The following is a 23,904-nucleotide window of genomic DNA, read 5'->3' as shown; positions in this document are numbered from 1 at the left end:
AGGTCCTAGACATTTTTGCAGTGTAACAAAAAAAAAATATCAGGCATTTCTCACTGCTTAGCCTAGAGGTCAGACCACTTATCTGAGATATGGAATAGAATAATTATTTCCTAAGCAGTTGCCTAGTGAACAAAATGGAACTGCTTCCACAGATCAAAAAGGGAATAGACAGTCATCTGATAACTCAGGCCACTCACTAAGGAGTATATGAGCGCAGCCAGGCAGGGACTTCATCTGATTCTCCTATACTTTACATGACTTATCTCTTTTCTGAACATTATTCTTTTTGGCTTCACTGTCTCCTTGCCCACCCCCTCCCCCCCACTTTCATGAAAAATATTCAGATCTGAGGTTTTTCCTCACTAAAGAGCTGTCATTGGTAGCATCATACTTTCTTTTTAAAAAGTTATTACTACTATTATTATTACTATTTTTGGCAACCATGAATTGGCATTCTTTGTTGAAAGCTCATATTTGAAGAAAATGCCAGCTCTAATTATCCTAGAGCCTTAACTTCTCACTGTCAAAATGAAGGCAAGATTGACGTGCCACTTGGGTGTGTTACAATACAAGGTCAGAAATTGCTACGGCTGTTACTGGAATTGTCTGCAGTACATAAAAACAGCAGAACAAGAAAAGACAGTCCCTACTAATGGGTAAGGAATATTTAATAGTCTGACAGTGGAATTTTCCTTTCCTTGATTATAGTAACCTCCCTACGTCTTCTCCCAAGGAAAACAAAAAGGTGGACAAAATAACATGCAGGGCTAAACAAGTTATATACACGGAACATGTCATTTGTAATGGACAAAAAATATTACTAATTTTAAATAAATTTTTCCAAGAAACAAAAGCTCACTGGTCTTATAACTACCCAGCACAGCTCCATTTTTCATTATTTTTATATCACTCATGGAATTTGTCATGGTTCAACCCAGGTAGAAGGCAGCTAGGACCACACAGCCATTTACTCGCTCTTTACCTGCCAGGTGAGATGGGGAGAAGAATGGACAAAAAATAAAATTTGTGGGTTGAGATAAAGAGAGATTAATATTAATAAGACAATAAATTAATAATAATAATCATAAACATAATAATAATGAATATGAATATGCAAAACAAGCAACACGCAGAATCACAAAGAAGCACCGAATGGTAGGGGTTGGAAGGGACTCCTGTGGATCTTCTAGTCCAACCCCCCTGTCGAAGCAGTATCACCTAGAGCAGGTTGCACAGGACCTTGTCCAGGAAGGTCTTGAATATCTCCAGAGAAGGAGAATCCACAACCTCTCTGGGCAGCCTGTTTCAGTGCTCAGTCACAGTACAATTTTTCTCACTGTCCGACACCTGATTGTGCAACCAGTCCCCAAGCAGCAATCACGGATTTCGTTGAACTCAACGAACTCACAGAGCTCGCTGATTCATGCCCCCTGGCCAAACTCCATTTATAAACAGAGCATGACATCTATGCTATGGAATATTTCCATTGGCCAGCTTGGCCTATGCTCCCTCCCAACTTCTGCACACCTGCTTATTAGCCAAACATGTGAAAATGAAAAAACATCCTTGATTTCCTAGGAATGCCTAAAAACGTCAGTGTATTATCAACATTCTTCCGGTACTAAATCCAAAACACAGCAGCTACTGGGAAGAAAATTAACTCTATCCCAGCCAGAACTAGGACAGAATTGAAAAGAAGAACTTGTGTCATGAAGCATCTTCAGGGAAATCCTGGAGTCCCCCTCTCTAGTGGGAGGTGTTACAGCAGACAGACCCCTTGGGAGTTTCTCAGTGTCCCCTCCCTCCCTGTATACTTATTCATGGAATTCCCTCATAATTGTATCTTGAATACAGAGAATCACTGAATTTAAGACATTATGAAGAAAAAAACAACTCATACCCAGCAAAACTTTGCGTGTGTTGAAAATTCTGAAAAAGCTCTTTTTGAGATAGTTCATGGCCAGTGACAAGTCCTCTCAGAAATGCAGGTTATTAAAAGCTCATGAAGCCTATCTTCTTTTTAGAATTTACTATGTGCAAATTCAAGCCTTAAAACTTTCTTCAAAGTATTCCATGTTTTAGACCTGAAACCTAAAAGTCTGTCAAATGCTCCAAAATGAACACTGTAGGAAACAACGATGCTCCCCAGCAGACAACATCAATAAGACCCGCATTTCTTTAAAACATCTTTAACAAATAATAAGAAATCACATAAAAATAAAACAACTCATATTACATATTACTTCTGGAGGGAAAAAAATTAAAATATCAGAGAAATCAGTTCTAAGTAGCTTGAGAAATAAGACGGAACAATATTTAGTTGGCTAGCATTAGGCAGTGCTCACAGAAGCATTAATAGAAAGGAACAGGTGATCTGCGAGCAATACAACAGTTCCCTATCCACCGCACTCATATGCAACAGGCGTATAAACACACTGCAGCAATCTCAAATCCATAGTAGATGCAGGATACTTTTAACACTGGGCTTGGCATGGCACCAGTGAGCAAGACCAGCAGTGCATCAAAAAGGACTTGTCTCTAACAGCCTGTTCAAGTTCTTAAAGACCTGCTCCCCTGTTAGGTATAGAGATTGCTGTAATCCCATTGATCTTACAGGAATAAACAGGAAAAAAGGATACAGACATATGAATACTGATGGCTCAAGATCTGTGATAGCTAATCTGCACTACAAAGAAAAAGGGCATTTTAACAATCCCTTTTGGCCACTGCCAAGTCTTACAACCACTTATCAATGGCATTCCTAAAAGGCATAGAACAAAGGGAATTTGTAACACTTCTTTGAAGAATGGTGCTATAGCACCAGGGAGATCACTGAAAACAATTACATGTAAGCATTGGTATATATTAAATATCATTCTGGATTGCTATCAAGTATGTCAAGGTTATAAGCCTATCTGCATTATGCCAAGAATGCCAAACCCCAACTGGTTCCCAATTTAAAAAGTGCTGACTGTCTAGGAATCGACTGAGACAGGACAGTATAACCTTGCACCTTACAATGCATTTTTATATGCCAAGGACACCATAGCAATCAAGCATTTCTGAAGGTATGTGAATCTTAGCTGCCTACTGATTTTAGAAATCTCAGATTCTGAAGTCTGCTTTGAGGTAACTTGTACCTCACTCCTTCAAGCAATCAAGGAAAGATGTGGTCAATCAGGAACCCTGAATAGATGTCATTTGGGGGGGAAAAACCTTAAAAGTTGTTGATGGATGGTACAGCCAAAATCACTTGAGGTCACAGGAGAGGTGTGTAATAACAACGCAATAGAAACTGCATTTGAAACTGGGTTTTGGTGGAAGAAATTGTGAACAGTGAAACAAACATTACTTAACATTAACTTAACAACAGATGGACTAGCAGCCTTTACTCCTGCTTACCATGACTAAAAGGCAGATTACAATATATTTACACACCAGCTAAGACATCACTCCGAATTACAAAGCTGTTATTTAGGGTAGAAGCTGTTATTTAGGGTAGAAAGACATTTTGAAGAACAGTATAAAGCAAAAGATATGTCGTGTCAGGCATTGCTCTGAAAGTATACCTTTTGAATATAATACTCCATTTTTCTGAGCGATTTCCACTCACTGTTTCTTCTTATACTGATTAGTTATCAGGGTGGGAAATCTCTGTCAATATTTGACCACCTTTTATCATTTTTCAATTACTAAAAATTTATCTCATCACACATTCAACCAGGAGGTATATTAAGTCACCAAGCTCCTACAGAGACATGCTTTTTTATGCATTATCATAAAACTTCACTTTGAGCATGTAAGGATAAAAGCCTTATTAAAATGTGCTTTTTTCATTGCTAGAAATATTATTTTTTCTAAACTAGACATAGTAAGTAGAAGACTTAAAGTCTAGTAATGGCCCAGATCATCTGATGATTTTGATATATCTCTATCCATTTAAGAGTTATTATAATTCATTTTGTTCTACCTATGTAGCAGTGTTCATCAACCAACACTAGTGAGCTGATCAACTCTTCTCCATATCATGTCCAAGCAATCTGTGATATTTCTTTCAAAGTGCATAACACAGAGTACATAACTCTATTTTTCAAGAATAAATACTTGATCTGCCATGGAAAACATTGTGAAGAGTTAGAATCCTACTTAATCATTCTTTGCCTGCTACCCCAGAAATACTCTGAAAACATCATCTAAGATAACTGAATGCTAGCAGTATCCCTGCAAAGCTCTGGCACAGTCTGAGAACTGGAGCAGACTATGCCAGTTACTTGCTTTACGCTTAAACACAGGAGCAACTTTAAAAGTTCAAAAAGCTTAGAGTTGTTCTTCTGTCATACAATTAAAACCGCTTTTCGGCAGACATACCTATTTTTCCTCTTGCAAATGAATGAAACCGGTCAGCACAGTAAGTCTTGAAATTCCCTAATTTTCACTGGTGCAGCCTCACTGAATTCAGTTGAGATGAACGGACTGGATCACTAAATTCAAAATATTACAAGACAAAACTAAACAAGTTTCACCTTTTCATTCTCTCCAGGTAATACACCTTATTTCTTCTGTACATGAGTAAATTCTCAACACTGTCACTGGCTGGGAGCTTGAAAGCAGCTCTAATAGCCAAGTCCAAGCAGGTCCCTAGGTAGTGTGTTTTGAGGCGTTTGCTCTCCAGCACTTAATGGTTGTCTGGGCTCCCTGCCCAATTTTTGGAGAGAGACGGACACTTCAGATGGTGATGTTAAAAGAGTCATAATGGGGAGTGCAGATCTGCTGACAGCTAGTCGATGGGAAACACCAGGGCTGAGGCACTGCCCTGTTTGTGCGTGTCATGAAACAGCCATTCCATAAAACCCACGCACGCCCACGCTGCCTCTCTGTCGGTACAAATGCTCACACCGTCAGGGCAGAGCCACTCGCTCAGCTGGGCGCTCGGTCCCACACGAGGAGCAGCATTTGGACAGCCAGGGCAGTGTGTTACCACAGACCTTGCCCCACCCCAGCCTGAAGCCCTTCAGACTGAGGAGGGGTGGATTCCCAGTCTCCCACTTCCTTTCTTCAAGATGTTACTGGACAGTATGGTGGACTCTCTTGAGTCTGTTTCCCTTTATAAAATATAACACTGCTACTATAGGGGAAATTTTTAACAGGGAATAAACTTGACAATTGGAACAATTCTACATTCTGTAGCTTTCATCTGCTGTGGCTTGCAAAAATACTCTATTTAACTCAGCAAATATGACAAGTTCAGAAAACTGGTTTTCACTCTTTTGTTTCCAACTGTAAAAAAAGAAACTAGAAGCATATGTCTTCTCGGTATGCTTATTTGTACTAGTCTAAGTAAAAACTGTCACTAAAACCTCTCATGTTTTGCACCTTCAGCTGTGGAAACAGACTTGAGGGACTCGGAGCTACAAATTCGGTAACAAGCTCTGACCCTCCGCAGTCACTGCCTGCGAGCACAGAGAACAGGCTTTCTGTCTTCCCAAGACACCTACATGACATAAAGGAAGAGGTAGGGAACTGAAAAGATGTTGGAGGATAAATGTCTGGGGACATATTTCTCAATATGATAAAAACAGCTGGCAGCCACTTGAGTGCCTTTGCAGCTCAATTTAAAAATAAACTACTGTTTGATAAACTTTGTCCATGTAAAATATCAGAAACGTGAAATGCTAAAAATTATTTAACAGATTTATATCTTTGTATTCCTGAGTCAGATTTTCAAGTATAAATCATCCAGTGAAAAGAACAATGTCAGGGCCCAACATAATATCTACCTACTCTGCTAACCAACTGGAATACTGCAGGCTCAAAATGTTATATACGTGCAAACACAGAGGGCAAATGATGCAAATGCTGCACTTGCGACACTTCAGTCCCGCGTATAGTGGTAATAGTCCAGCTCAGCTGCTGCCTACCCCTGACTGGGTGTCTGACCCTACTAAAGTCCTCTAGGTACCTAGAAACCTGCTTCTACACCTGTTCCAAACTGCCCTAAGCAGCCCAGACAATAAAAGACTGATGGACATCCAAGAATTAGAACAAAGCAATTAAACTTGCTTGAAGATGAGCAAGAATATTTCTTTTGAATTTACTAGAGAACTAAATTATTATACGATAATAATATCAGAGCAAACCTGGAGATACCAGTCAAAACTGGAGTCCATAAATATAAACATCAATTAAAAGCTGGTGACTGTCAAGGAAAATGGAGAAAAAAATAAGGTAAGGCTAGTTGAAAGCTAGTAAGTCTTCAAGCAGAATTGAGAAAAAATACCAGATGCTGTGATTTCCAGTATAAGTTCCCTTAGTGTCCTAAAGCACCTAAACTGACCAGACATACTTATGATTTCTATCAAGATGAATAATTCTTTCCATAATCACAAATATGAAAATATAAAAAAAAATAAATATTAGCACATGAAATTGATAAAAGCACTATTTAGATTAAAAAGTTACATTGAGTATATTTTCTTTCTTAGGAATTCAGAGAGACATTTTCTTGTGAGGTGCCACCAGTCCTGTTTCTTTTTCATCAAACTGATTCTGCTGAGTATTTGCAATGACAAGAACACAGCCAGGGGAGAAATGGAGTTCTCAGCTTCCAGCCACAAACTGGACATCAGGGTAGTGGAAGCAACTCAAACAGGTCTGTGCTACCACCAGCCATACCGCTTGTTTAATTTTCAAATAGCTTAAACTAAAAGATGGTAGTCAAGGAAAACATCACAGATGAGCTTTTTTGTACTGGTTTTCCAGACAGCAGCAGCTAACAAGAAGCACCAGTTATAGAGAAAAAAGTCACTTACAGGCATGAGGTTCCTTGCCCCTTCTCTTGTCAGATTTTTTTTTCCCCCTTCTCTCCTCTTCCCTAGGTTTATCATGCATAATGATCAATACATTATTACATTTCTTGAGTGTATTTAACACTGGACCATAGAGCTAGAGATGCATTGTTGCTCCAAAAAGCTTTCTGTCAAAAGGTCAAAAAAGGAGAACTAAAAGAAAATGAGACTCCTCAAACATGTATAATAATACTGAAATTCAAGTTTTACATATCTCAAGGTATATCTCTTTCAGAACTTCGCAAAAAGTTACAGTTTTTTATTGGTTGGGAGTTATTTTGCACTGCTCCCATGATAATCCACCACTGAGCTGAATCTTCTAATTCTGAGTAAGCTGATTACTACTTCTAAAGAGCATCACGATATTCTTCACATCAGAGAAAAAATTCTAGAGACAGGGGAAGGAAATCCATAGGACCATGGTCATGACTCATGTGGGACTATAATTTTCAAAACTCTTTAAATGACAGGAGGAAAAAAATCTGTACCAACTAAAAAAGAACTAAAAATTTTCATTCATTTTGCATTTATGTGTTGAATTTGTGAACCAAATATTTAACTGACAATCTTTATTTCATTGTCTGTTCAAAAGAAAGAAACTGATTCACTAGATCAAGAGTCTTAAAATAGCGGAGGGGTCGAAAAAAAAGATGTTCACATATCTCTGTAATAAATAATGCCCAAAATCTATGCTACTGTATTGTTGCAGCAATTTTAAATTCTTAGCTCTAACTAGGTTGTTCAACATAGATATGTGCAGTTTTACAATTCCTATGTAGCTGAAGAGATCATGTCTTTAGCTGGTATTCAGACCATGTTCACTTTACACAAAGGATCCATACACATCTAAAACGGGGGAGAGAGGGTTTCCCAAAGGCAAAATCCAAAGCTGTCAAGATTACTTTCTCACCCTGAAGAGTACTAGTAATTGGTTGAAGCAGACAGCATGGGAATTGCTGTGTCACAGGAAAGCATCCAGTATAGCTGCTGTCACATGCCACCGATTCTAAACACCCTGTTGAGGTAAAAAAAAAAAATGCTTCTACCTCAAATATAAACTTACTTAACCGTTAAACAAGAGTTGACAGGAACTAGTGAGTCAATCAATTATGTTACAAACAGAAAAATAGTATTTGTAAAAATCTTGGTGTTGATTAATTTTATTTTCAGTAGCTTCCATGGAAGTAACAATGGGAAGGTTAAGTGAAAGGAAGAAAGAATGTAAAGCTCTACTGGAATTCATACTGTAGTTATTTTTTAAATAAGCTCTCTCTTCATGGATTTACTTGTTAAAAAAATTACCTAGGTCTAAGTTACTAAAATTGTCACATAATAAAAGGACAAAGAGAAAACCATGGTTATGGTATAAGTTGGTATTGCCATGACCAAAATTAATATGTGACAGGAGAAGAGAGTGTTTACATGATTGATGCTGAAGGAAAACCAGTATTTCACTTAGTTCATCAGAAAGTCTCTGCAAAAATAAAAGTAAGTTATTTCTTTGGGTTCAATATCTTAAAACTTGTTGGAGATCAAAACAATGCAGCAGTTCTAGAAGTTAGCCCTTGCCTGTTGAAATTACATTTTAGTAGCATTTTTTCTCTCATTTCTTGTTAAAATATATCAGATACTGAATTTCCCCAGCTACAAAGCAATACTTATGTGGGATGCCCAGTTATTTTTGAGACAGTTGAAGATATAGTTCATGGTTTTGAGTGGAGAATTGATCATCCTGAAGAGAACTACTACACATTTTTTCAGTAATGTTCCTTGGAAATCCCACAGAAAGGTATTCTTAAAAACAGATTCATTTTAAATCATGCACAGCAATATCCTCTCTCTAGGTTGAGGGTCTGGCCATAAATCTTGCGTGCCACTATCTTAAAAGTATGAACGGAAGCATCAACTTGGCAGCAAAACTTACAGTTTTTAGTGGAGATAAAAGATTCTTTGTCATAAGCCTTTGAATATTCCCACTCACTTAAAGTAAACTGACCATAGGATGAATGGAGGATTAATCTGGAGAGATAGAGATTGTAGATAGGACAATTTTCTTTGGTTTCTATTCAGAGGTACACAGATACTGTTAGGAACCTTCACACTTTGAGACATATTCACATAAATACGTACATGCACACTTGTTTCCATTACCATTGTTTTCTCACCTTTTTTTTTTTTTTCTGATGGTCTCATCTTTCCTCTCTTCTACAGGCAGCCCAGGAGTAATTAAATTAAATAAATTAAATACTCCACCTAGGAGTACCCTCTTGAATGCAAAGCAGGATCTCCAACATTCCATACCATCTTGTCACACAAAACCAAGGTTGAAATGACACCGAATACACTGCATGGCAGCAATTCCTGATGGTTCAATAACAAGTTGCAACATTTAGTGGAAAGAAAGGCAGTGCAACTACAAGGCACCATAGGAAGGTAAGCAGATGTACGGTTGAGGTTGTTGCCATTGCTTCTGAAAGCAGGGAGGCTGGAAAAAAAGAGCTGCTTTAAGAAGATAACAAGTAGCAAAGAGGAAAACACTCTGAGCCTAGAGACCTGGAAAGTCTATGGCAAAGCACATCCAGGTTAAAGAAGGTGAAAATGGTGAGAAAGAGACTATGTTCCCAGTGCAGTATGTTGAGGAGAGCCTAACTGTTCAATCACAGCCTTCGTTTCTGCTTGGAAGCAAGGAGGGCAGATCTGACAATCTCCAAATTAGGTTATTATCCTGATCTTTTCAGGTCACAACTATATTTAAATCATACTTCACGTATGTGGGATAATGTCACAGTTATTTGGAATAAACTCCATGAGGTTCAGGATAGAAATAACTCATTAACTATAACTTGCAGTTGGAAAAGCCATTTCTACACTGCCATCTCAGTTCCTCAGGTAAATAAATAGGTTTATGCAGTTGCATCTTAATCCCTAAGTAGATAATTCAGAGCATTTCATGCTTATAAAGCAGAACCTTTTTCCTAATTAACTATTAAACTACTATTCCATTGTCCTCAGTGGGAGCCATAACAAATGAAACCTACTTAAACAAGTAGTGTCCCAGGTATATTACTGTATTAGAAGGTAGTCAAATTTGATCAAAATCATAACATGATCCTCAACCCATTGACTTGTGGTGACTTCTGTATCATTTCAGTCCTGGCCTTATTCAATAAAATGCCCAGATGAGTTAAGGAACATGACAGGCTGGTAAAATAAATAAAAAGAACAGTGCATGGATGGTCTATCCAGCACAGCCCAGCACAAATTCTCCAGATATCTCCATTTTCTGCCTCGCAGACCTTTCTGAGATAACTGAGGCAATGTTCTCCCACAAAATCCCACAAAATTCACCCACACGCTGTTCTCCACATAAGAGAAGGAGGGAATACAGTGGTGGGTTTGGGATTTTTTTTTTATTTAAAAAGCTGCTCAAAGCAACTGACAACTTTTTCTTTATACCATAGAATTGTATCAACTTGAAATCTAATGAATTGTCTTTCCACCCTTTCATGCATGATTTCTTAACTTAAAAATAAAATGCCCCTTGTAGCCAGAGGAAAGAAGGAAAGAAAGAAGGAAAGAAAGATGGGTAGACAGGAAAGAAAGACAGAAGGAAAGAAAGAAAGAAGGAAAAGAAAAGAAAAGAAAAGAAAAGAAAAGAAAAGAAAAGAAAAGAAAAGAAAAGAAAAGAAAAGAAAAGAAAAGAAAAGAAAAGAAAAGAAAAGAAAAGAAAAGAAAAGAAAAGAAAAGAAAAGAAAAGAAAAGAAAAGAAAAGAAAAGAAAAGAAAAGAAAAGAAAAGAAAAGAAAAGAGAAAAAGGAAAGAGAAAAGAAGAGAAAAGAAAAGAAAGAAAAATTCTTGTAGTGGATTATAAACCCTGCATTTCAGCTTATAACTGCGTATATTTTACCATGTCGACTAGCAACAGCTTCAAATTTGTCTTCTAAGAATGTTTTTTGAAAGTAAGTCTACTGAAGACAGCATAAAATGGCCATAACATATCCCTAACAATCTCATGCAAAGATCTCTTGGTATTATGCAAACAAACACAGAGGGGAAAGATCTTGCAAGGCATTAGTGACAAGCTGAGAATATATTTTAAATTACTGTTGCTGAGTAATTTAGAAGAGTAAACAGTCATTCTGAACTGGTCACTATTAGTACAAAGCTGAAAATGCAGAGGTACTTCAATGGATTGAGTTTAGCTTGCAAAGAACAAACCCTAAAATTGTCATTCTTGTTAAAATAATTTGGAAAAAAATGAAAAATCCAATTCACAGGTTCCCTTCTGTCTTATCACTGCAGGAACCACATGCACTCTCTGCGGGAAGGACTCTTCAGTATGACAGTGTTCGAACGGTGAACCACGGCCCAGGCCGGGCGCTGCCCAAACAGCTCTTTGGCCATCATCACCTTCTCTGATGGCTCTTCAGCTCCAGGGAGGGAGCAGGACGACGTGGTGAGCAGCCGGCAGCTCTGTCTCGCAAGAGGCCTGAACATCCCCAATGTAACCCCTTGCCTGGCGTGGGGTGTATTCATCAGGCCACTACCCTGTGAAAGCTAAGCGAGCTTTCTTCTTGTGTTAAAAGTTTTAGGATGAAAGAACAAGAGGCTTTTTTCCAAATCTGCAGCCAGAAGTAATGTGTGCAAGCTCTAGCAAGTGCAAAACAAAGAATTATCTCCAGAATGGCTTAAGAAAATAATGAACAAAAAATTAGCCTTTAAAAAATTCTTCTAAAAAAAACGTGTTACACTTGAGTATCAAAGACAGGCTGACACAGTTCTGATCATTTTCAAAACTGACTGACTGGCATTACCTAGAAAGGCTGCTGCAGGGGTGAACGCACCTTCTCGGGTCTACAGCCAAGAGTCCAAGCAACAGGCCCACTACCACAGCAGCAGAAAAAACTCAAATAAAGAAGAAAACATTATTTTCCAACATTTGAGTTCAGGGAAATTTATCTCAGGCTATGTTCCACATGATTTATCTCCCAGGGAAAACATCATTGCCACACAATTACTCTCTTGGCATAGGCGTGCAAGAAAAGCAGCTCAGTTTGCACAGTCTTAAAAATGGGGTAAAAAGATGAAGCGAAAAACTTTACACGCATAACACTTCCTATTTACTCTGTAGGGGAATGAATATTTTTTCCACTAAAGTGATTATGCATAGACCATAAAGTAGGAAATTAAAAATGAGAATACTCTGTGTCTTGCTTACGTTTCAGTAATTGCCTGCTTTACAAATGTGCTGTTCTTTTTTGGCTGTTAGTATTCTGTTATTAAGAGACCATGGATTATAATGCCTTCTAATGGTCTTCATCAGTTAGGTGTATTATTCTACTGTTGTATAGAATTTATAAGAGTGAAGAATAAAAACTTGAAAGTATGGTCCATCATCTGTGTCAGTGATATTTCATGGATTTATGCTTTAGCTGCAATGAAACACACTTTTCTCAAATAAATAATTTTCATTGAAATAAATAAAAAAGCACTGGCACTGCTGAGCACAATTTACCCATCTAATGTTCAAATATGGATAGTTCCATGTAAACAAAAAGGTTTACGTGATGTGAGATCCATTGTAATTTCCCATTTAAAACACTAGCAATTTAGTAAAGATTGTATTAGGTGCTCTGTTTAGCAAAATACAGACAATAGGCTTGTAAGTTACACGACAGAGAAGAAAAAAAAGTATTTTACAGCACTGAGGCTTGCATCCTGCCTCACCAACCTGGTGGCTTTCTATGATGGTGTAACAAGGGTGGACAAGGGAAAACCTATGGATGTCATCTATCTGGATTTTTGTAAAGCCTTTGACACGGTCCCCCACAACATCCTTCTCTCTAAATTGGAGAGCCATGGATTTGATGGGTGGACCGTTCGGTGGATAAGGAATCGGTTGGATGGTCGCAGCCAAAGGGTAGTGGTCAACGGCTCAAGGTCCGGATGGAGACCAGTGACGAGTGGAGTCCCTCAGGGGTCCGTACTGGGACCGGTGCTGTTCAATATATTTATCAATGACATGGACAGCGACATCGAGTGCACCCTCAGCAAGTTTGCAGATGACACCAAGCTGAGTGGTACGGTCGAGACACCAGAAGGACGGGATGCCATTCAGAGGGACCTGGACAAGCTGGAGAGGTGGGCCTGTGTGAACCTCATGAGGTTCAACAAGGCCAAGTGCAAGGTCCTACACCTGGGTCGGGGTAATCCCCGCTATCAGTACAGGCTGGGGGATGAAAGGATCGAGAGCAGCCCTGCTGAGAGGGACTTGGGGGTACTGATAGACGAAAGGTTGGACATGAGCCGGCAATGTGTGCTGGCAGCCCAGAGGGCCAACCATGTCCTGGGCTGCATCAGGAGAAGCGTGGCCAGCAGGTCGAGAGAGGTAATTCTGCCCCTCTACTCTGCTCTGGTGAGACCTCACCTGGAGTAGTGTGTTCAGCTCTGGAGCCCTCAGCACAAGAAGGACATGGAACTGTTGGAGCGGGTCCAAAGGAGGGCTACAAAAATGATCCGAGGGCTGGAGCACCTCTCCTATGAGGACAGGCTGAGAGAGTCGGGCTTGTTCAGCCTGGAGAAGAGAAGGCTGCGGGAAGACCTGATTGCAGCCTTTCAGTACTTAAAGGGAGCCTATAGAAAAGATGAGGACAATCTTTTTAGTAGAGACAGCAGTGACAGGACGAGGGGTAATGGTTTTAAACTAAAACAGGGTAGGTTTAGGGTAGCTATAAGGAAGAAATTCTTTACAATGAGGGTTGTGAAACACTGGAACGGGTTGCCCAGAGAGGCAGTGGAGGCCCCATCCCTGGAAACATTCAAGACCAGGTTGGACAGGGCTCTGAGCAACCTGATCTAGTTAGTGGTGTCCCTGCTCGCTGCGGGGGGGCTGGACTAGATGACCTCTAGGGGTCCATTCCAACCCAAAACTTTCTATGATTATATGATTCTATGATCTCTACATATTGTAAGACTGACTTTTGCTCTTATGAATATGTTTTGATTCACATGTTCTTTCATATTATATTATTTACTTTGGAATTCAGGTATTATTTATGTATCTTTTCTATCATTTCGGTTCTACTCATGTAAGAAAATTATATTTAGTAAACTAGAACTACATTATCAAGACATAGTATCAACAGCCTCAACAGTATCAAAGAAACCGCCTCTACAATGTCTAATTTTAAGTGGAGAAAAACAAGGGATAGTAGTTATGGTTCTGGCTCTACAGGATCAGAGTCTGCAGATAAAATACCTCGCTCTCAACTGCTGTCACAGAGACAGACCATCCATTAGCCAACATCCGAGTCAAATCAGGGAGGAACACCAGCACTGCGAGCCCTGCTCAGTAACGAACTGACAGCCAGCGCAACTGCCAGTCACAAAGGGAATGCATTCCCCACCGCGAAACCATGCCGTGCAACCTCTGCTCTGGGAAAGATACAGAGCCCATCTTCTACCATGGCTATGCTGAGCAAGGAACGCTCTTAGACTTTGTGACGCAAACAGCACGGGGTTTTTTCCCTCTAGATTACACAAGCGGTGGAGCTGGTGAGCACATGTCAAGCACACTTGACAACAGCTGCGTCTGGCAGGGAAGACTGCAGAACAAGGAGGAAGGCCCAAGCAAACCTCGCAGGTGTCTGAGAAACAGCCCAGCACAAAATAGAAGTCAGCTGTGAGAGACATACATACAAAAGCAAGTATCTGCACACTGAAGAACAACGTGAATAACTGGTTTGCATATTTACTTAGTCCTGCTAAGGAACACTTCTTACTAAAAAAAAACCAAAAAAGTGCCAAAGAGCTCAGGCTTTTGATATTTCTCACTGATCCACACAACCTGTCCCCAGCCATAGACTTCTTGTGGGAGGACACAAATTCAGTAATTTCTATATATGAGGCATTTTCCAAGCACAGCTTTCCAAAAGAATGCAAAACGTGCTTTTCTGTTTCCTTCCTGAAGAAATCGCCAGGAAATAGGGATTTTCTCCCACTTCAGTCTTCTTAATGGTAGGAAGGCGGAAGACACCAATACCGAGGCTTTGGTGCAGAATTCACAGGCTTTGTGCCAGCAAAAGAAGATAGGCTTACCTACGTCTGCTTTCCCCCAGAGCTATTTAACAAATTTCCTCCCCTCGCTCCCTATGAGCTAGGCAGTTTATATTGGATTGATGTATCTGTAATAGGCAGTAAAAAAGTGTGTCCCACTTCAAGCTAATTTACTTTTAAAATGCCACTCAATCTGTACTGGTATGCTTATTTGCAGCACTTCACCAACTGACACAACTTTATAGGGCTAGAAAATATATTTTAAACTATCTCCTTGGAGGACAGGAATTAAAACTGAAAGAAAACAAAGCAAAAAAATATTGTGTCATCTCCCATTACCATGGGACCATTAAAAAACTGAGTTAAATTGTATATCACCATCATTGATAGGAAAACCCCAAGTCTTGTAGACACAGTCCTGCTAAAATGAAATAAAAATAATAATCCAATAAGTAATGATACGTGTTTTCATCCAACACTACCAAGTACCCACCTAACTCATCATCTCTCCCTTCCCACACTATGCCCCAGTCAGTGATCAAAAGGAGAGAGACAAAACCTTGGGTTCTCACCTGGCTGTAGGAGAAAGAAAAAGTGGTTTAATTTTTTCTACAGGGGACAAAAGTCATCTGTATACCTACCACAGAAACAGCAGGCTGCCGAAGTTGCTGAAGTAAGAGTCGTCATCGGTTGTCCAGATAACACAAATGTTCTATTACAATATTTTAATTTAGGCAACAATATTGGCTTAACATCATATACACATACAATGTATTTTTGTCCTGTTGGCAACAAGCAGCGCAACAAGGAAAGGACACCTAGTGGTGATCTGTCATAGACCTGATTAGGCAAAGCTCTTACACACTTACCTAATCGTTCATGTCTTTTATTTTTCATTGTTCGGTTATCTGTGAGCATATTTAACTAAGAATAACTTACTAGTTGCATGCAAACCCATGTAAAACACCCAGGGGTTGGCAGCTTAGGCAGGCTTACAAAATAAGGTAAAGTAAATAAGAATTAGGTCCAGTATGTCCTGTTCGGTATTTTTAGGAACCTACACTAAAACAAAACAAAACAAACCTACTGTCAGAAATTACTGCAGAAGTATAATTTCTGCAATCATCAATTTAAATAACAATTTTTTTGTTGCATGTCATAGTATATAATTTTGTTTAAGTAAGTATATTATCTGTTTGTCAATATCTGAGTTGCAAAGGACTGGAATATTAGATATTGTAACTAAAAGGTAGTTTTAGGACAGCGTGATTTTGCAAATTCAGTAAATTAATTCCTGCCAACACATCTCTTGTCCTTTTGTGAAAATGTTTCTTCCCATTTCCACCAAGTCATTCATTTGGATAAGTTATTAACATCAGACTGATAAGAATATATCGATCAGATTTCATACATACCACACCACAGGCTATATCTCAGTTCCCTTACAACAGTTAAGGACAAAGATTCTGCAATGCATATATTATTTACCTCACTATTACTCTATGTGGCTGTTTGCAGTTTGATCTAGATTTAATTGCTTTAAACAATATGGAAATAAAGAAAAAGGGAACCTTGTATCATATACAAATCTTTCAAATTTTTGCCTAGTCATCTTGAAGTTCAGGATACTGACCAACTGATGTTCAGGTATGTGATGCTAAAAAAGGAACAGCTCAATTTTAACCTGTCTTTTCTGTTGGAGGACATATAAATACCTAAATAGGATAACAGCCACCTTATACAAACTGGTTTGTTCATCAGTCAGTTTTCCATGAAGTATCCTCTTGGCAGGTTATGACGAATGAGTTTGCTGGCTGTCCTTTCAATATATTTAACATAATGCTCATTATTCTGGATCCAATTACACAGCGTTTCAGATTTATCTGCATCACATTTAAAACCAACATGTCCGCCCATATGCAAAAACTGTTAAATCCTTTTAAACAAGGCTAGACAAGACAGACAGGCTCCATTTCTGTGTAACAAAAATTAGTTAACAGTTGGTCCCTGTTGTGCATGTGCAAACACACGCAGTACAGAAAACGATTAATATCAGCAGCAAAGGTCTCATTTATATCCCCTAAGGGAACATCCAACTATTGTTTCCTAATTCATCAAAGCTCATCCCTATCTATTTTTTTGTTTGTTTGTTTTAAAACATTACAGTGCTGTAACACACAATTTCTCAAACATGGTAATGGATTGACCGTGCAGAACAGTTTCATAAGCTACATCCAAAGTAATAATCAACTACTGCGATAACAAGAGCCAAATATGAAAATCCATGAGTGCCTTCATTTCTGATGTCTGTAAAATGCTAAACCAACAAAAAAAAGAACATTTTTTTCTTGCATGCATTTCATTTTGGGATTTATCAGAACCTGATTGAGTCTACATATTTATCGCTGTTCCTGCATGTTCTCACAGTCATCAAGCATCTTTTTTAAAAGCAGCCAACAAGGTTCTTGCTGCTTTATCGCAGGCTCAAAAATACCACCCCAAATATACTTTAGACCCTCCCTCACCTTTCTGAGAACAGCCAGGGAGCACTACAATGTGTTCTCAAACACAAAAAGATGGACTCCACTTATTTTTCAATATTTGTCAAATAAAGTTTCACACAAGAAATATTGCCCAAGTTTTACTAGTGGAATCAAAGATTTAGTTGCAATCAAGCAGCCATTAGCTAAAGATTAAATGGACCAAACACCAGCTGTCACTGGTTTGGACCACATCCTCTGGTCACTTCTAGTCCCTCGTAGTGGCTGATTCAAGTATTCTTGGTTTAGAATACCTGCTTTATCTTTGACAATAGATGGAAGAAGAAAATAAAAAAGGTATTAATTTCTCTGCTTAGTGGGGCTTACAGTGGCAAGCCATTAACTCAAGCTGCCAGAAAATAATGTCATTGAATGCATTTCAGAAGGCTGTCTCTCTGTGAAGCACTGAGGAGACAAAAGCACTGCTCTATGGTAAAACTGCAAAATATGCTTAATCATTTGCCTTAGTTAAACTGGGTATAAAACTGCAGTGCTCTATTTCTGTGTCAAAAACATAGTCACACTGCATTACAGGGAGGCAAAAAAGAAGTAGAATTTACAAAATACAATAATAAAAAACAATGACCTATTCCAGGAGCTATTTTAGAAACTACTAAAAATTTGATGCTTTGTACCATCCAGCATCACACCATTTTCAAATGCGATCTGACTTTATTTGTGAGATGGTTTCATATTCATGTTTCTGTTAAACCAGAAAGTGAACGTAATACTGGAGATAACCAGCAGAAAAAGCACCAGAAATGGTACCAAATCACCCTTTGATATTAATTTAACTAAACAGGTCTTTATTAAACTACATTAAAAAAAATCATGCAAATTTATTTTAATAGTGATTCCATGAAAATACTTTACAAAATAATTGTCACTACACTTGCTGCAAGAAAGGTTCAGTAAACAGCAGTTATTTTCCCCATGTTTTTAGCACTTCCTTTTAAAATATATTATGATATTTAGAACTGCAGAAATGGGGACAGGCAAGAAATCAAATGACTGAATCATAGTGGTATGTGCCAAAGCATTAAACATTTCCTAGCCATGGGCATGCCAATTTAAGAATGCTATAATTTCCTGGAAATGTCACTATGCCAAATTGGCAGGCAGCATAAGGTCATGACTGGAAATAGTGGAGTTGACAGTTTAGAAGGCAATAACTCAAAATTTGAACTACCCATTTTTTATAAAGAAGGTTGGGATTTAACATATTCAGTCTACACGCAGCTTTCAAACAATGAGCATTCTAGGAAATCTACTCAACTATAAATGGTTTCAATTTCTCCTGAAATAGAAAAACATGAACGTGTATTGTAAGTTCTCTGTGAACACAAAAGTATTAACTTCATAAGTTTAAGTGCTAGTCACCAAACCCAAAGCCAGATTTAGGTGGTTGCTAAAATTTCTAATATTCTCAGTAGGAGCCCATCCAATGCTTGTGTTGCTGATGGTCCCAAACACATTTTTGGTCTCTGTTGTTAGCAGAGAGAAGATGGTTACTCTGTGCTTTTCTTTCCAAAAAGGTTTTTCTACTAGCACCTGTATGTAAAAACTGTTTATTCCGTTCTAGTTCTTGTGTAGCTCTTTGGAGAGACCTGACTAATTTTTTGTAGGAATAATATCTTAGCAAATAATGTTATAACCATATGAATCTTACCTCTTCCCACTGGTGTATGTATCTAATCAGTCTTGAAAGGCGCAATAAGCGTAGCAGGCTGAGAATTTTTGTAAATCTTACAATACGAAGTGCTCTTGCTGTCTTGTAAACTTCTGAATCCATTCCTTTTTCTACAATGAGGAAGATATAATCCACTGGTATAGATGAGATGAAGTCAACCACAAACCAGCTTTTTAAGTAATTCATCTTAATGATTTTGGGGTCCAGTATTATTTCAGAGCTGTCTTCGTTTACAGTCCCAGTTCTAAAATTCATGATCAAGTCCAATAGAAAAACAGTGTCTGATGCCACATTGAAAATAATCCATGGTGTTGTTGTTTGTTCTGTGAAGAATGTGATTCCAACTGGTATAATGACAAGGTTTCCAACCATCATTATGAGCATGATTAAGTCCCAGTAAAACCTAAAAAAAACAGGAAGAAACAGAATGGTTGATGCAATGTGGTAAAACACGCTTAGAAAAATGGTCTCTACCATGCCGCCAGCTTCATGTCAAGATGCTTAAACATTTTGTTAATGCTAAGAAAACTCTCATTGTGTTAGCTCATTCAATATAATCACAGTCAGTAGAGAAGCCAAAGTAATTCATACATTTCATTATGTGGTTTCCTTCTCACGAATACACATCTAGGATAAAGACAGTACTATGGCTTAGCACTCCATGACATATCTGAAAGGTGTGCATGTGTGGCCCTCAGTACACTTACACAGACTCCTGTCAAAACCTGTTAGTGGGTTTATATACCTAAAACTGACCTCTGATGCCAATCAGAAGTGCTTTAGCAATGCAGTATTTTTTTAAGGCTTCTATCCAAATGGAAAACCAAATATCTAACAGATAACATATTAAATGTAAGTACCTCTTTACAAATGTACTCATACCATTACAGGGAGGGAATAAAATTACAGGAAGAGAAAAAGTGCACTGAAGCAAAATATAGAAACATAAATTAGATAACATCAAAACCTTCATCCACTTTTATAACCTGAATTGAACTTTCAAGCATTTTTACAACCCCACAGTCTATCTTCTTTCAGAGCAAGATAGGAAGTCTGTACAGTAACAGCTACAACTTGCATGGTATAAAATGGGTACTGCATTTCACCATTTTGCTCCAGAAATATCTAAAGGCTCACCTCTAACACTGTTAAAATGCTTCCAACAGTGCTTGACACAAATGGTAGAGAGCCAGACTCACAACTTTAGTATCTATTACAGAAATGCTGAGTAAATCCACCTGTTACACAGAATATACATTTATCCTGATGGAAAATTTCCAGGGGATGGTAGCATGTACCAAACACATTTCAAGAAAATTATAAGAACTCCTAAATGTTAAATTGACAAATAAAGTTATTCTTGTTCATTAAAAGAACTGAAACTGAACTTGAGAACACCTGAACTCAACACATGACCTCTTGTTCTGCTTGAGAACATATCTGTTCAAACTAAACTTCATCTGGAGAGACACAGAAACCAGTCAACAGCAGTTCCCCATGGACTCACTGGACTAGGCAGCAATGGCTCCACAACAATCTCCTTACTCCAGCCCTCCATCGCAGTGGGGCCTTGCATGGTGAACATGTAATGGACGTGCCACCAGCATACCACTTCAGCACTGACTTCCAGGCCACTTCCATTATACTACCACCAGCCTTATGGCATGCAACAAACACCCTCATCTTGGTAAAGCTTCATGGCAATCAACAATAATAATAGTTTAACTGCCCACAAAACATTTCAGAACCATGAGGTTAGTTTTTCCTAGATCTGCATACAGTACATGGATTACATTAGATTTCTGAGATTGCTTCTTGTATTCTCCAGATGATCCAGGTTTATAAATTCCGTTTGTTTCACATTCACCTGTGAAAATACTTTACAAATTGCGGATCTGTGAACAAAAATAATTAACTGTAACTGTAAAACACATTAAAGGAAGAGCAGCATAGGACTGAGAGTGGCATGAGCATTCCCAGTTTTAGAATTCTTTATTCTAAACCTACAGAGATTATGTTTGATTATCATTTGAGAGAGTAGATGGCAAAGTACTTTTAACTGGTACTCGCAAATCCATGAAATAGACTTTGCATGTAATTCCCTGTGTACAAATTTATTTATGTCTTACACATTTTCAATCTTACAGCAAATGTGAACACTCAGTGCTACAGATATTCAGTTTAACCCAGGTTGTACATATTTTCACTTAGCATGTGATGGTATCCACCATATCTGTAGCATATCTGGCAAAAACATTCCTATTTCTCTTGTCTTTTTAAATTCATGTAATAGACTTCTTGCTGTGCTAGATTCCTTTTCAATAACCTAGAATTATCATACAGAAGGAACCACTAAATTCATATATTCATATACTTTTACAATAATATTGAACAAAATATTTCAAGAAACTGTTTTGGAAGAATAAACGTCTCCAAGGAATCCTGGAAATGAGTGGAAAACAACTAGGAGATAATCACAAGAGGCGTACTTGTATCTGTGGCTCACTCCTAAGCAAAGCACTGCTTGATTTCAGGTTGACCTCTACATTTCACCAGCACAGGGAGCAGCTAAGCAACGAAGGCCGCACAACAACCAGCCACCCAGCAAACGTAAAATGTAATACAGAACCAGGTGGTTTTATCCAACACTAATCTGCGGTTTAAAGGATCGTTACGTACTGTGATTACACAATACACACTGTAGTTCCTGATGCTGAATATCAGCAAAAGTGATAGTGTGAGGGATTCTGTAATAAAACAAGATTGAATACTAAGGACTATGAGACTAGACCAGTTTTGTACTTTGATTGTAGCCCACAATATAGTATAACCTGATTAGTTAGTTAGAAAAACTCATATTATTATTTATTTTTCATTTAGAAATTAATCAGACTTTTTGTTTTCGGAAAATGTTTACAAATGCCATTCTGTTGGCCATGTTATATGATATTTTTCTTTCAGGTGAGAAAAACTAGATGCAACTCCCTGTACTGCCCTTCTGTGACCTGTGCACAGAAAGTAATACAATGCATTCCTTGCCTACCAGCTCAGAACATCCTACTATTCATGTAACCAAGAGCAAGCTGAAAAGCTTCACGAGACAGTGCAAGAAGCTGTTGTGGAGACAAAGAGGTAGCCCTTGTTTCAAACTATTTTCAGGATTATTTATTTATTTTTGCTATTTCCCCCCACCCCCCACCCCCCAGTGAGGATGTTTATAAATTTAAAACTTACAATCTCAGAGTTCCAGATTTATATAAGATATTACAAAATGTTGACAGAAATCAAGGGTGAGACAGGCCTATGACACAAAATTTTTGAGAATGAGGAAAAAAAAAAAGAGCCTGGGGGTAATGAGATCTTTCAGAGCTCATAATTAGAAGCAAGAACTGACCTCAGCCCCACAGCAAACAGCCATAGAGTGTACTGTTCCTTGGAAGCTAACAGCTCAGTACAGCTACAACTAGTTACCATCAACTGAAGGTACAGACGTCAGCACTCCACCACACTGAACTACTCCTGAAACTTTTTAAATGCTTCTAAATGACTCCAAGTTTTAATACCTCTAGGTGAAAAAAGTCTTCAAGCATTAAAAGAGTATAAAAAAACAGTTTTAAGGAATATTTTTTTCCATATCTTAAAGAATTATTTTATACAGTAATAAAAAAAAATCACGCTAATTATTACTTTGCTATTCTCAGATAAACTAGTTGGATTCTCAGCCCTCCTTCGGTGATCTTTTCACTGATAATTGATCTCCTATACTTGCAAAACTTACAGGAGTAACACCGTGCTTTTCACAGCTTTGGAACATGTTGCTGAAGCTTTGGTGTTCTATTTATTGCCACAGGGTGTCCTGCATAGCATGAACAGTCTGTTCAAAATGAGTGCCTACCCAAGCAGCAGTAAAAAACTACTTAGTATTAATTAATCAATGTTTATACTAAGCTTAATAATGTAAGGCACTATGAAATCTAACAGGCATTTTATTTCCACTTTATATATCCAATCCAAATAAAACTGAGTCTTAGAGAAGGACATTTCAGCTCTACGTTGGTTAATTTGCTGCATAATTTGCTGTATATACAACTGTGTAAAAAGTCATTCAGATTTGCTTTCTTTATTGTTTCCTGGTTGCTGCCCATTGACACAGCAGTCTCAATGTCCTTGAATCAGTGTAGTTTGACTTATAATTATCCTTACGGTACACCCAGGGTGACCCAGCAGAAGTTGTCAGCAGTCTCACAAACCACATAGCAGAGTGAACAGGATGTGACTTGAGGCTACTGAGCACTCAGGGATTTGCTTAAGATTAAGTATTTTGAGTTTCCAGAAAGACCACAAAAGCCTGATTATTTAATAAAAAAGAGCAAAATTGATCAGTAAAACTTCAGGAAATTCAGTCACAAATACTCATCAGCCACATTAGAAGTGAAAGGTCTCTGAAAAAGATATTCATTCCAATTGCTTGTCAAATGTCTTTCAAACCAAACCTGATGCATCTGAGATGATTTCACTCTACACGTTCAGGGAACCAAGGACTGTAAAAAATTTTCACACGCTTTCCATGCAAAACCTGCCTCCTCTTTAGTTAAATATTTTGATTGACTAGCGGATGCTCTGTGAAAAGAACACTGACTTTTTTTAATCTCACCTTCAAACACAGCTTTATTTCTTTTGCTTTCATGGATCATCAGTTCACTTAACAGAGAAATCAATGTCCTATATAGAACAAAACAATCTTAGGCTAGAAATAACAGTAATATAAAACTTCA

General features: G+C 38.2%; 1 protein-coding gene across 1 annotated transcript in view; it reads right to left on the bottom strand.

Moving 5' to 3' along the window:
• Window positions 1-23,904, bottom strand: part of HCN1 (hyperpolarization activated cyclic nucleotide gated potassium channel 1) — a 210,775-nt gene that overhangs the window by 167,390 nt on the left and 19,481 nt on the right. The window contains exon 2 of the mRNA XM_075411543.1: window positions 19,109-19,532. Coding sequence (XP_075267658.1) covers window positions 19,109-19,532 — 424 coding nt within the window. The remainder of the gene's footprint in view (window positions 1-19,108; window positions 19,533-23,904) is intronic.

Source organism: Opisthocomus hoazin, chromosome Z, assembly GCF_030867145.1.
Source record: "Opisthocomus hoazin isolate bOpiHoa1 chromosome Z, bOpiHoa1.hap1, whole genome shotgun sequence".
In the NCBI taxonomy this organism is placed as follows: domain Eukaryota; kingdom Metazoa; phylum Chordata; class Aves; order Opisthocomiformes; family Opisthocomidae; genus Opisthocomus; species Opisthocomus hoazin.
Note: the sequence above shows the minus strand (reverse complement) of the source record. Positions and strands in the feature narration are given on the sequence as shown.